Here is a 15,021-nt window from a genome sequence, read left to right as displayed (position 1 = left end):
ATGCTCAAACCTTTGACGGAGTCGGACGTCTTTCATTATTGGCGGGTCTGCTGGGCCGCAGAAACCGTCCATCTTCAGTTCCACGCGAGTGAGCCCTCATCAACTTATTCCGTGTCCTCTTAGGCCCATCCTCCCTTTCTCAGCAGCACGGCCCTAATCTTGAATTATTACCCACTGCTAATCAGCTGTGGCTTTGCCTTGCAGTAACGAAAATGTTATATTCATTACAGAAAGGAAAACCGCCCTTTTTGTGCGGTTGAGTTTGTCGGGGATGACAGCGTGGCCGCTGTTCTGACGGCCTGGCTCGATGCTGACAAGACGATGTGTTCTTGGCCAAAAAACGTTCCACCGGCATCAGTGATAAAACTGGCCCAGTCTCAGGCCCCACCTGGGAATGAAGAGGAGTGGACCCTCCACCCTGTGCGGGTGTTCTCCTATTGCAGTAAGTGGTGTTTGTATGATATCCTCGTGGCTTCAAGTTGTGAAATCTTTGCACATACCTAGGGGCATTAGTCATTGATATGATCATGTAGTATATCTAAAGGTAAACAATGTTTAGATTTGGACTGAGAGTGTAGTTTGCACATACAGGGATGCCTCGTTAATATGGACACCTCCGTTCCTTCCTAAGATTGTCCATAATGTAAGCTGGCCACATTAATAAGACAAAGGTTTATCTAGTATTTACCCAATTCGATCCCGAAAACTTTGTCTATATATATACACAAATTCAGCTCTGTTATGTCATGGTGCGGTGGTGGTGCGTCAGGCACACTTCCGGTCTGGGGCTGTGGGTGGAAGTCACCATGCGGGGCGTGCATGCCTGTGTTGTTTTAGAAGAAACCAGGCAAAAACTTGCCTTCTCGTCAAAATGCAGCAACTGAGGCTGTACCAAAACAGTTGCGAAAGGTTTGAAGATCAGTATTCATGAGTTTTCTGCCTGCTTGGTTCATCCAAAAACATGGACAGGGCTAGTGAAAAGGAAAACCAGATGGCATTGGACCACGATTGCTTGTACAGAAAGCACTTTGAGTTGAATTCGCGGATACTTATGGCCATCGAATTCATTTGTTTTGTTCCAACATGAATGTGAAAAAAACGGCCAAGTTGTTTGGACCACCCGCGGACTATGTTTAGTGTGTCTTCAAGTTCGGACGGCTGCCTGATCGTTCAAACCGTTGTCTGCTCTTCCAAACGTTCCTGCTCGTTCAAACGACAGCGGCCCGTAGCGAAAACATTGACCTGGTAATTGCAATATGGAGTAAGCGCAGGCCTCCAAAAGACCTTTAATTTTGAAGGTTGGTCAAGGTAAGCAGGCTCAGTGTAAACAGTAGATACAAGATGTTGATAATTGTTACTAGTTGCCATCACCGACTTGTTATGTCTCATTCACTTGGACTGATTCTGCTTGCAATTTTTCGTATCAACGTCAACCATCTCCGCTACAGTTCATGCTTTTGCAGGTGGAGCGACGTAATGACTGAAAATAGCAAGCAGAATCTCATCCTGCGAATCAGGCTTTAGTGTCCATTCTGCGGCGTCTACGCGGAATGAATCACCACATGCAGTGAAACAAGCCTAGTTAATTTTGCTTAGGCTGCTAAAGTAGTCTGACTCTGCCAGGAGGACATAGAAGCAAAAATTGCAACATAGAAAAGAGCATGGGGACACACATCGACGCCAAAAACGTAGCATTCCAATGGTTTGTTGACAGACAACGGCAAGCTTGTATTGATCATATCATGTCGTATTGCACCTGAGACTGCGGTGGAAGAAATCGGAAGAACTTTCAGTAGAAGGAACAGACACAGAGAACGTCTCAATCAGAGAGAACGTCTCAAACAGACACAGAGAACGTTCCTTCTACTGAAAGTTCTTCCGATTTCTTCCACCGCAGTCTCAGGTGCAATACGACATGATTAGCTACCACCAGCTCGCCTGCACTCTCACCGTCTTTTCACTAATTGATCATATGACTGCTTTGAGTAATTTTCACTAATTGATCATATGACTGCTGATTCCAGTCGACGTCCGGCAGTAAGACCAGGGACTACGTCCCTGGTCTTACTGCCGGACGTAGACTGGAATCCTCGTCCAGCACCAGAGCCTTCACAGCCCGACAAACCCGAACACGATCAAAGATGACGTCTCAGACAGGTCAGACAACCAGAGAGCCATTCGGGAGTGACCAAGAATCCCCCATTTATTGGTGCAACCATAAATATAGACAGATGAAACAAATCATATGACTTGTGATAACAGAAAGGAAAGAGTAGCTCGGAGCATTATCACAATGACATGAAAGATGCAGCACTTGATCTGTTTCAGTGCTCGATCTCACTGTGATGACTGCGAAATGCTAGTGCAGGTGCTTTGATTATTTTAGATGGTGTTGAGCTAGCCCATCGAACCTGACAGCAGCATCAGAAACTTGACTGGTAATGAAATGCGAGCTCTCTGGGAGTATGATTGCAATTGAAATTTCATAGTCAAAAATATGTATCATGTGGCGATAGAGCAGCGCTTTTACGTGCACGTTTTCCCTCACAGTTGCCATAGCACTGTCAGCAGCCAGTGTAGGAAACGAGCGTGAGCCTGGAGTATCTCTGTTCTTCAAAAAGCCGTAGTCTTGCACTGCACACGCACGAAAGGGAGCGTAGCACTTGCTAGGTTGCCATGTCTGTATTGAGTGACACACGTTTACATGTTCCCGCTTACAGGTCTTATGAAAACCCATTAACACACAGATGCATTTGACTAGGACCGACTGAGACAAGACTGATTTTTTAAGCTTCTTGCGAAGGCCTATGACCGGCAGTCCAGCAATGGCAGCCGGTCGTAGGCAGTCGCAAGAGGCTAAAAGCTGATCGTGTCTCATTCATTCATAGTCAAATGCAAGTGCGTGAATGGGGCTTTACATACAATGGACAGATTTGAAGCTCGCAAGCAGCAGCTAAAGTTGCTTCGGCTGCTCCTAGTGCACGCCATTTCAAAGTTGCACTCGCCCTACAAATGAAAGTGTCACCTTATGCGGCGAAAACCTGAGTGAGAGGAGAAGACGAGGTTGGATGGGGATGTCAAAACGCTGAACTCTGGTTGGAATGATTGATGCGTAGGTCTAAAGCTAGCTATCTTTGTCTCAACTGCACTCGTCGAACACATCAGAATGGGAATGCCAGCGTCCGGCATTGGGCTTTCAAATTCAAACACGTTTGATGAGTGCAGTGGAGATAAAAACAGCTAGCTTTATTTCTACCACTAATCATTCCAACCAGAGTTCAGTGTTCCGACGTCCCTGTGAGCTCTCGTCTTATTCTCTCAGTCATTTTCTCAACACATAAACCCCAATACACTACTAAGTGCTTCAGTCATGGGTGTTTATTCTCTCGGCATTGCTGCTTTTTGAGCCATAGTTAATTTTGCTCTGTATAGATGTTTGTGGAATCGCGACAACTGATTGTGCAGCTGCAGATGTTTTGCATTTCTTCTGACCATGACTGCATATGGGGCCTTTGCATTAATTTTCAGAATGATGCAAGCAACAGTGCGCTTCTCATGCTAGCAGCAGACACCACACTGTGCTGTACATAAAAAAAAAGTATTTGAAGCCTTTACAAATGCTGATCTTGAAAGAGTGCTGCTATCAGGCATTGCCCGCAAATGCCGGTTTCCCGGCAGAACACTACAATAATATGTCCTTTTGGTATTGTAAGCTGTGAAAGGAACCATATCTAGAAAATCGTAAATTGGTTTTAGTGATTTTTTGCTCTGTTATGGGTTGGCATTGCAGTATTGTAAACCAGGTTTTGCACGAGCTAAATAATTAGTGGGTCTGTATCAATTTGCTTTCTCTTAAAGAAACATACAAGAAGGCCAAAAGGAAGGCCACCGAGGGGCTCGAGAACTCGTGCTTAGAAAGCACAGATGTCGGGGAGCCCGATGATGGAGGTATGTTGATCATAGCAATTTAACATTTTCAGCAGAAGAAATGGTTCTTTGTTTAACCTAATTTTATTCTGATAATATGTCTGTTCTAGCCACTGGGAGAGACAACACGGCCGACGCTCCTGTGCGTCTCTCAGTGCCCATTCCACGTGAGTTAGCCTACAGTAAAGAAAAATATATTTCATCTTTTTTTTACCTTGCGAGAGACACTGACAATGTATTTACACTTGACATTGATTTTGCAGCTACTGGCCTGGGAGGTGCCTGTGCAAGGGGTAAGTGTCCTTGCTTTATTTCCACATGTTTTACACATGAGAATCTACACGTTATTCATGAAGGTTCAAACCTATCCAGAACTGTAAAAAGTGATTCCTCCATTTGACTTTAGAAAACAGTTAATTTGAATTGGGATTTTAAGATTTTGTTATTTGAAAGATGCTCGTGGATACAAAATTCCTCTTTTATGTGAATATAAGCAAACAATAATTTATGAAATTAAAGAGAGTTGGTTTTACAATCACGCCTAAACCTTTCTGATGTTCCATTTTGGCAGTATGGCAGCAAGAAAAAAAGGGGGGGGGGGGGGGGTTCATGCCTTTTGCATTGCATTGCATTCTAAACGAGTAGATAAAAGTTGTCTAAGATTTTAGAAAGAAAAGGGGCACTCTGGCCAAGCCATAATTGCCCATGTGGAAAGTAAATTGTGATACTTTTCTCCAGCCCCTCCCAAGCGCAGGGCCCCAGACCCTCCATCCAGTAAGGGGTGGTCCAAGGAAAGTCGGGCTCCTACATCTCGTAAGTTTCACAGTAGGCTCTTTCCAATGATTCACAGATAATCTAGACTGACATAGGAAAGTTGTATATTTAACCCGCTTGTTTGTATTTCTAGAGATATCACATACAAGGTTATCAGCTATTTTTTAAATGTTCAACAAACTGTGGCTAGCATTAATCTGCTTCGCTCACTGATCTCTACGATAATTGCTGGATTGCGCTTCCCCGCTATTCGAATGCGGCCACCGGTTGGCCATCGTGCCACAGGTAATCAACCTTTTGGAGCGCAGCGAGGCTGGGCGGTAGCGTGCTGAAGATATGTTTCTGCTCGTTCGTTATCATTTGCCGGAGAATTTTTTTTAAAACCTGGTGTAACCGTTGACAAATTACCTTTAAGAACGCGTGGAAAGTTTTACGAAAGTACAGCACTGCAGGAAAAAGGCACAACTCGTCAAGTGCAAGTCTTGTCGGTGTTGCAACGTGATCAAAGCTTCCTTGGCACGCCGAAGTGCTGCATCTCTGTGCCTTCGCATCCTTGGATACCAGTCAAGCTAACAGCTTGGTGCTACTCAAAGATCAGACTTCACCACCAGGCAAGGCGGTTTATAGAGCACAGCGCAGGCCTAATCATAAGATCCAGTAACATTCATACTGTAATTTTCATGGGTCAGTAAAGAGTCTAACCCGGAAAATTTTTTTATGTGCTTCATTATATAACAAGCATAAAGTGTTGCGTTCATTGGAACTGCTGAATGCCTCAAATAGCACACTTTATTTTGTTTATAAAAATAATTGCATATATACTTACTGCAGACTGCTCTATCGTAACCTCATGCGATTACTCATGAATTCCACCACCTCGGTAAGTGCCCACAAGAAAGCCTCCCTTCAACCACCGCTGCCGCCCCCCCTCGTCCGTCGCCACTGCATCAGACTTATCTGGACCACGAACGCCGCAATTTACAAATGCCGTCGAGACCGGTTATAACGAAGTCAACGGGAATCGAAAATCACTTCGCTGTATCCGCTATTTCGTTATAACTGACTTTGGTTAACGAAGTGTGAAAGGGAATGGGAAATCGAGATTGCTTTGATGTAGCCGCTATTTTGTTATAACCGGTCTCGACACTACAGTCACCACAGTAAAGTAAAACGCTGCTCCAGAGGCACGTAGATTTTCACGCACGTTGCACATGCAAAACACATCAACACGGCGTCGATTCTTGATCGCTATCCACGTGTGTGAAGGCACAGAGATACAGCAGTTTGGCATACCAAGGAAATTTCTATCATGCCGCTAGACCGGCTAGACTTGCTTTCAAGGAGTTGTGCTTTTCTCCTCTGGTGCTGGACTTTTGTACAAATTTGCTCATGTTCTCGAAGGCCAACGAAGGTCACCATTTACGCCAGGTTTTAAACAACCTCTACGACGAATGACAATAAGTAAGCAGAAAACGTGTCTTCAGCACGCTGCCGCCCACCCTAGCTGCGCTCTGAAAGGTAGATTTTTTGTGGCAAGGTGACTGTGCGGTGGCCGCATTTGTGCTACAGCAACCAAGCGGGGATGCGCGATCCAGCAAATTGTCAGAGATCAGTGGCTTCACTCTTGAGCTGCTATACCTCTTTCACTCTGCATGTAAGGTTCTTGTAACAATTGTAACTGTTGGAATTAATGATTTGATGAGCATAAATGAGACAGCTGAGATGTTTCCCCTTGTCCACCGTCTGATACAGCCAGTGTTATTAGTTTAAAGGGGTACTGCAGCAAAATGCCTAGAGTCTATTTTATGGTTTAAATACCAAGCACATTTTGGCCACACCACAAAGATGCCAATTTTTAGTTTCAATTGACACCAAAAAACTTTTTAAAACGAAAAAAAAATAAAAAAAAAAAAATTTATTACCAGATTACACCTGGTGGATGCTTCCGAATGTTAAGTAAAACTTCACATAAAAGCAGTGCCACTCCCTAGAGGTATTGTGCTAAGCTCTGAGCGTGCATAGACTGTTAAACTTGGCGGAACTGAACTTCCCTTCTCTCCCTTGGCGGAACCGAACTTCCCTTCTCTCCCGTGCCTATTCAACTTCTGCGGGAAGCGGGCCTCTTGAACCGCCAGATTGTAACATGTTGACACTAGCAAGTGGCACAGTTCACAACCACACCAGCCTCCTTGTAGCCTTGCCCGCGAAGTTAAACCTTACATCACGAGCGCGCTGTAGGTGCTGGTTTTCTCAAGAAGCATAGTGCTCTCCGACGGCTGCTCTCGATGGAATTGGCTGTTTGGAGTGCTTGCTGGAATTGGCTGTTTGGAACGAAAAATATAACCACCTGTTAAAAATGCTAATGTGTGATTGTCATTAGCTGACTTCAGTGATTACATTTAACTTCTTTCTTAACGTGAGAAGTATATTTTAATTTTCATTTCAGCATCCCTTTAAAAAAGGCTGTCTATACCGGCATTTGTGATGACACGTTTCACATGCACATTTTTTTGGCAGACTGCAGAAAATTTGCTGTCGCCTCCAATCTGCTGCCTCCGGTCATTCATAAAATTTTTTGCTTGCCTCGAAAACCGTTTATAAAAGAAGTCACCAAGCTTAAGCTTTGGACACCTTATGCTCATTTTGGAAGTGGAGCTGACAAACATACTTTGCCTCCCAAAAAGGTGTGCATTTGAAGCGTATCTGTCAGATTTCTTGACATTGACTGCCCTTGAGATGTTGGGCAGAGATGGACACTGGCTGTGCCAAAATGGCTGATATGTAGTTGCTGAAAAGTGTGAATGACTTGTGTGACGAGTTGAAAGACCTTAATCTGAGACTAAAACATACTTTACCACAGCCCTGGCAGAGCGGCAAGCCCCCAGAAGGCGGAATTTGGAGGCAGCTGAGGTGGTTGAGGCTACCATGTCCCGTAAGCATACCAGATGTTTCATTACGATCACTGCTTAATATTGACCTGACCAAGTTTAGAAGACTGGCACAATCACATCTGTACATTTCATTTTTCCAATGCCCTTAGTATGGCATTAAATGCCCATACTCTCGATATAGTTCGACCACCAAAACAAAACCTGCCTATCACTCGTAATGCTCTGTTTTACATTTCAAGAATGAGATGTTTGATTACCTGTTAAGAACAACATGTTTGACATCTTTACATGAACCGGTCATTGCTGATATCTACATAATCTCACTTCAACATGAATTGCAAGTCCCCTTGCTTTAGAAATAGGCCTTGGCTGCATGAATCCTTGTGCAGCAGAAGCACCTTTGAAACCTTAACGTGAATGGCAAGCCTTCTTGCTTTAGAAAATGTGCCTTGGCTGTATGAATCCTCGTGCAGCAGGGGCACCTTTAAAACCTATCTGTTCATACTTCTAGCTTTGTATGAGACCAGTTCTGCCTTTTGAACATTGATGCTTGTCATGATGGCAGTTGCACTGTGGCACCGACAGGTGGCAGCGGCGGGGGTCTTGTTAAATAAACGTTTTGAGGCCCAAGTCAGGCACTCGGTGCTTACACCAAAACAGGAGTGTTGGACATGCCTCAACGTGGCCTTGCCATAAGTCTGCAGTTATGGCAATACTCCGTATACAAACGATCATACTCCAGAATCACAAATTGAAGACCTCTCATGCTCCTAAGCAAAAAATAAACAAAATCGTCAAATTTGGGGGTTTTACGTGCCAAACCTACGACGGGCATCTGGCACGCCCCAGCGGAGGACTGAGGATTAATTTCAACCACCTGGGGATCTTTTGACGTGCAACCGAAAGCTCGGTTACACGGCGCCTTCTCCGCAATAAGCCTCCGTCATATTGCGGGCACCTCGGTCGGGATTCGAACCCGCCACCTGGGGATCCGTAGGCCGGCGCTCTCGCCTCGGAGCCACCGAGGCGGCTTAAACAAAATCGTTATGAAAGTGCAAGTATTGCCAACCTGAGCAAAGTGTACATGAAAGCATCCTAGTTGCGACATGTCATTTCATCAACTCTGAGATAAAATAGTTTTCCATATGTCCAACGGTTGCGACCTCTTTATCAGTGGCATTGATATCAGTATCTTAAGGAACCCCAACGTCCGTCGGTATCAGTGCCTTTAGGGACCCCAAAGCAGACTTTGTACAGATGATGCCAGCAATCGCTTACATCAGTAAAAAAATGTCGGTGACTGTGCAAGTAAGCACACACATTGGGCAGCAGGTGGCACCATTTAGCCGGCAGTAGTGGCGGCGGAGAAAGACCTGCGACCTTAACCCCTCCGCCACTCTGGGCTAGGTGGGGCAACCTGGTGCCCATAGCTTGGGTTGATTTGCATGTTCAAGCTAGCTGTTTTATTTTTATTATCAGTGACAGCTGTTTTATTTTTATTATTCAAATATCTAAAAAAAACTAGTGCCTGATTAAGAAAAGTGACTAATGTTTAGCTTGTTTTAAGAAGCTTACCTATTGTGTTGAAATCTTGTGGAGTGATGAGGCTGTTTCCTATGCTCTATTTCACCTTACACAAGACAGTAGTAGATGCTATAAACCATAATCACCAGACCAGTGCCACAACGTATCATGAGGCTGCGCACCTTCAGTGACGCTGTGCCCCTTCCGAAAGTCTTGTGACGAGAGGTGAACTTAACATTTTGCCACCCTAGGCCTTCAACAGTGCTGCCCTCAAACCTCACCTCCCCCCCAAACCCTGCTTTCCATGGTCACTGGCCAAGGGGAGTGGTTGGGGGGGGGGAGTAGCTAAATTCGGGGATATCATTTTCAAATATAGCTATACTCGTTTTCACCTCAAGAAAAAAATGAACTTTTGCACATTACTCATACGCTGCAAGTAGTAGTTCTCATACGATTTCGTTGTCAGAGGAGGCAGCAATGCTTTTGGCATTTGAAATGTGTACGGCTCCATAAGATAATATATATTTGATGTAAAATGTGCCTGCATGTATCTTAATTCTCTACATAAAGGGGGAAATTAGTAATGATCCGCTAGGAGCCGGACTTTTTTTTACTGTGGTCCTTGAGGTGATAACGGGTACAGATTTGGAGCTGGAATTTCTAAAGTAGCTAAATTTGAAGCTACAATCACGTCTATGATTTGTAGGTTTCTGGTCTCTCGAAAGGTGGAACAAAATATAATTTATTGCTTGGACGTAAACAATATGTGCGACGAAAGATCCACTGGCAGGACGGCCTACATTTGCTGCCATCAATTGCATAAGGCTTGGAAATATTTTTTTGAGCTATAATCTTTTTTATCATTGTTTTTTTCTTTTTAGTCTTAGGTGAAGTGTTGTTTTCAGCACGTTTCCTTCGTAGATCTCTGACCACAAGAATTTTCTTTGCCTCTATTTTAGCCTTCCAATCGGAGCTCCTGAAGGTCCTCTTGGATGTGCGGCACGAGGTGCACCTTCTCCGCCAGGACACGACGCAGGTCCTGGCAAACCAGGAACAGCTGGCAGTGCGCATCGCTCAGCTTGAGCGTGCGAACTGCCCGCCTGATGCCCCAGTGCCGCCAGCGGTTTTTATTTTACCGCTGGCGACAATGGAAGATTTTGAGGCAGCAGAGAGGCGCCTCATCAACCCTGCTGATCAGGCTGTCCTGGTGAATATCAAACTTTTTTTCACTATATGTTAGTGCCTTGTAGCTCAACCGGTTTGAGAAATGGAGCGACGGCATATGTTCAACTGCTTCGTATCTAAACTTTACCAAAATGTTAGCTTAACCATTATCTCTATTTAGTCACAGACAGCCACTTATTAAGGCAGCATTACGATTGAAGATATGGCCTTATTGTTTTCACACCTCTACATACTTTTGAGTCAAGAACAGGGGCATATAGAATGATTAAGGGCAATCAGTGCTCGCTGGAAAGTATAAAATGAAGGGAAGAAGGCAACAAGAACATCAAGAACAGCAGGGGCCAATTACCTGATCTATTAATTACTTTCAGTAAAAGTCTGGATCGATCTTCAGTATGATGATAATGCAATAATTGCAGAGGTGGAAGCTAGCTGGACAATAACAGTAGTAACTCTGGAGAAAAGGTATGGCGACAAAAGACAAACACAAATCTCCAAATGCAGCTAGGTGTGTTTCGAGATATGTGTTTGTCCTTTTTTTCCCCTTGCTCTCCTTCTTCAGGGTTTATTTTCATTAGATCTTCCGTACTCTCTTTTATATAATAGTGTAGTAAATACTGTCAACAGAGTTAATGCAATTTCACATTACCTTTTCACTTAGGTGAGATGGATGCCATACCATAGTCAGTTTTCATCTTACTCATATTAAATGAACTGTGATTCTTAAAGTGCAATATTTTTTTCTTTTATTCGTGTAGAAGGAGCAGCTCTCCGGCCTGGGTGGCTCCACTATCGCGGAGGCTGTGCGGCGCACCCTGGAGCGGCTCCTGCGGAAGCAGGTGCAGATGCACTTCAGCATCTGCGGCCGCAGGGGCAACAAGCGGCCGTTCAGGGGCACGCAGCTCTGTGCCGTGGCCGTTGGTAAGGTGTTTTCATTCCACACCTTCATTGCTAATTAAAAATGATGGGAACTTTTTCTTTTAATTTGTCAGCTGCCAAGAATCTGAAGAATTACTGGATCAGTTTTAAGCAAAATTTGTGGTTTGTAAACGTGCGCGTAAAGTGGCAAGAGTATTTTCATATAATTCCTGAATAAGTGTTTATAAAGCAAGCACTTTCTTTATCATCATGGTTAGTCATTTCCCCTGATTTTCTAATCAAGTCGAGGCTTTTCCCTTCTGGCTAGTGATCTTAGGCGGTGAGCTGATGTTTCAAGTAATGCACCATGTTAGTGGTATTGCTATGGAATCTGGATTATGAAAAACTTAATCTTTCAGGGACTCTAAACAAATTGCACTGAGTTGAAAATTAATACTTAAGATTGAAAGAATAACACGCAAAGGACAAACACAGGACAATTACGAAAGAATGTGGTTGTCCTGTGCTTGTCCTCCACATTTTATTTTATTCTTTCAATTTTAAGTATTGTTTGTATATACGGTAGAGCCTCATTCATACATTCCCAGGTAAAAATTATTTCGGCTGTTACAGTCGGGAACTGCAGTCCTGTCGAACTCTCATGGGGTTACCTGTTTTAATTCTGTTTCTTATGTTTGCCTTTTCAACTGTTACACCTCTTTTTCATTTTGCCTCTTCATCTCTTTGTCCAGCACGCATGCTCTCTTCTGTCATTCACAGCGGCTTAGGTCCCCTGGTCGCACAAATTTAATTTCACATGGAGCTCAGAGTTCATAATCATGCACTGCCCATGGTGCGCGTGCATGAAGCTTCATTGCTTTGCAGTGGCTGGTGAGAGCAGCGTCTGGGTTCTCTCAAACGGGGAATACATTAGCTTATTCTTAGGTTAGTTAGCAGATTAATATTGGTGTTGAAATAACATTCAGCACTGCTGTCAATGCCTAAAGCTGGCTCTGAATTGTGTGTGAGCAGGAAAAAGTGGGGTCATATGCAGTGATGCCATTATAGGGTTGCGTGGCCCGCCATGACACCCCCCCCCCCCCCCCCCCCCGAGCGCTGCACCTAAGGTGGTGCCCCCCCCCCCCCCCCCACCTTTTCCACTTGCGAGTTGTGAATGCGAAAGCATGCAAGCCACTCGTCTCGTGCACTCCCCCCCCCTCCCCCACCCTTCCCTCTTGTGACACCACTGGTCATGTGCAAAGTCGGTGCTTTTCACTGAGTTGGTGCTGTGATGTATGTGTGAACAGGCCTTTGTAGACGAACACATGGCTTTGATGCCACGCCACCGCAGTGACGCTGTTGTCAAAATGGTGCGTGCACAAACGCCTCACCTCACAGGAAGCTCATTTCCGCGCATGCACAGTGCCTACATTTAATGTGGCCAAATGCAGGCTTGTTTAAAACAGCGCATTGGTCTATAGGTCGACCTTGTTTGGTTATGATTACAGATCAACTCCTACTGGTAAAGAACAGTTTCCAGCAAATGGTTAACCTGTTTAGAATAAATATGGTAATTCTTTCTCGGCAGCCCTAAACTCGACTTGGAATAAATTACTGCACGAGAGTTTCCCCCTGTTTCTATAGGCCCCTAATGCATTTTGTGACTTGCTTTGTGGCGTGCATAACATTCGCTTCTGCTGTTTTTTTGTTTTCTTTTTCTCCAGCTATAATCCGGAGCCGAGTGGGAGGCAGCGTGGTCGACGTGGAGCGTGCCATTGGCGACTACTTGTCTGGGGCCCCGGATCGCGAGGGAGGCAGGGCTGAGAGGATGGCCAAGAAGATTCAAGACGCGGCCATCCTCTCAGCCCAATTCGTCACTGTCCTGCCCAGCAGCCTGCCAGAGGGCGACTTTGACGTCAACGCTGACATCCTGGACATCTCACAGACGTGATGTCAAGGACAAAAACGAAAATTGAAAATATAGAAATAAAAGAAAAAACATTGTTCTGAGTGTTCTTTCTCGTGCATTCCATCCACAAACTTGTAGCAAAATTGAAATGGCAGACTTTAAATTGTTTTGTTCTGTTGCGATTTAGCAACTCATGAGGACATTGCGAAAAATCGAATTGAACTAGGTAATTGCAAATGGGTTTTGTCAACTATCATATTTCTTGATGCAAAGACTCATGTAATGCAAGCTTATCAAAGGGTACAAATCGGGCCTCCCAGGATGCTTGCAAGGTTAGCTCACAGCTAAGTGAAATGGGTCCTTGGCAATGGACCGTGTTTATACTAAGCTCGTTCAATTTACCTGCACCTTTTGCACTGGTGCAGAAAAGTGTAGGGCAGTGCTTCTGGTGTGTGTATTGAGATACCACTGAAAGCACCACCCTGCACTTTTATGCACCGGTGCAGGTAAATCGACCGAGCTTTACTGTACAGCTGAGATTGGCTGACGACTGAACTGCCACCCTGGCCCGAGCTACATTTTCACCGTATTGCCAAGCTTGGCTGACTGCTGAAATGCCATCGTGGCCCAGGTTGTATTTACTCCGTTTGGCCAAGCTTGGCCGACCGCTGAACTGCCACTCTGGCCCAGTCCGTATTTACACAGTTTTGCCAAGCTTGACTGACCACTGAACTGCCAGCATGGCCCAGGCTGCGTTCAGACCGTTTTGCCAAGCTTGGCTGACCACTGAACTGCCAGCCTGGGCCGGGCTGTAGAGACGCCATAGAGCCAAGCTTGGCTAGACAAGGAACCCCCACTGAACTGCCAGGGTGGCTAGCCAGGCTGGGGATAGCTTGCCCCTTGGAGCAAAATGGTGCTTGGGCCGGGGAAACTTTCCCCGGCTGCCCAAGCAGGCTCAAGCTTGAACCAGGGAATTGTGCTGCTTGGGATACCTTTCGGCCGCCTCGAAGCGGCAAGGCGTGCACAGCGATTGCCGTCGGTGGAGCCACCGCTGAGGGAGGGGAAATGACGTAGCGTGCTCTGTCAACTTGCATGTAGATCTCTGAAATCCTGTAGATCTAGTTCGGTGGAGTTGGAGGCGCTCCAATGAGCGGGAGCTGCCAGAGATCTATGAGCGGAAGATGACCAAGTCGAGCCAGATCTGCAAGCGGAATATGTGCGCTCAAAATGGAGCGCTTTGGGAGCGCTTGAGAACTGTGAGGGGAATTCACCATAAGCAAAGTGATGAAGCCTAGATTCCAACATGGTCTCTTACGGGCGTGCCTGTCATACTGCCTGCAACTAATCTGTTTCTTCCAGGAAGGGTAGCGAGCCATCACCGAGGTGCTTTGTTGTTTTGTTTGGTTGTGTGCCTTCCTTGTATTCCTGTGGAAGGTGCTGTACTTGAAAGTGCTCCTCCGGTGTGCTTGTGCTGGGTTTCCACTACTGTTGCAAGGGGAGTTAGAATGTTGTTGGAGGTCTGCTTGGGAGTGGTGACATGTCCAAGACAGTGAGCTGTGGCTGCGAGTCGACGGACATCCACGACCACCTGATCTCCAGTCTTTAAGACCAGTTTCGTTACATGCGAGTCATCAAAGGTGTACAGATCTTTGAGTGCGTACAATTATCCACCACTGAAAGCCGTGAGCACCAAAAGGATGATCATCATCTCGTAGAGGAGCCAGACTTTTGTTGCTTGCGAAATCCAGTCAGATTGGTGTGTTGGTTTGCTAATGCAAAAAAACTGCCATATAGGTTTCATGGATGTTTCGTCAGGGTAAAGTTAACCTGCCTGCGGTGAGTTGTACAGCCGGGTACAAAAGTCCCCAGGATGCGCGAGCTGCGACTGAAACGCATTGCTCTGCCATCTGCCGGCGGGTCGCCTGGTTTTGAGATCACACAAAGGCGCATGCG

At 45.4% G+C, this 15,021-nt stretch overlaps 1 protein-coding gene across 1 annotated transcript; it reads left to right on the top strand.

Moving 5' to 3' along the window:
* The first annotated feature begins 3,773 nt into the window (after nucleotides 1–3,773).
* Nucleotides 3,774–13,110, top strand: LOC120843794. Its single transcript, XM_040215229.1, has 9 exons — nucleotides 3,774–3,777; nucleotides 3,859–3,948; nucleotides 4,038–4,094; nucleotides 4,191–4,220; nucleotides 4,666–4,740; nucleotides 7,562–7,633; nucleotides 10,076–10,323; nucleotides 11,060–11,222; nucleotides 12,884–13,110. Exons 1-9 carry the CDS (start codon nucleotides 3,774–3,776, stop codon nucleotides 13,108–13,110), a joined length of 966 nt encoding a protein of 321 aa, XP_040071163.1.
* The last annotated feature ends 1,911 nt before the right edge of the window (nucleotides 13,111–15,021 follow it).

This window comes from Ixodes scapularis, unplaced genomic scaffold (assembly GCF_016920785.2).
Source record: "Ixodes scapularis isolate PalLabHiFi unplaced genomic scaffold, ASM1692078v2 PGA_scaffold6__148_contigs__length_123643588, whole genome shotgun sequence".
Taxonomy (NCBI): Eukaryota; Metazoa; Arthropoda; class Arachnida; order Ixodida; family Ixodidae; genus Ixodes; species Ixodes scapularis.
This window is presented reverse-complemented; position numbering and strand designations above follow the sequence as displayed.

Excerpts from the sequence above, each read along its gene's own strand:
- LOC120843794 (XM_040215229.1), top strand. Across the intron at positions 4,095-4,190 it reads TCTCTCAGTGCCCATTCCAC|CTACTGGCCTGGGAGGTGCC; the intron begins GTGAGTTAGCCT and ends TTGATTTTGCAG. Across the intron at positions 11,223-12,883 it reads GCTCTGTGCCGTGGCCGTTG|CTATAATCCGGAGCCGAGTG; the intron begins GTAAGGTGTTTT and ends CTTTTTCTCCAG.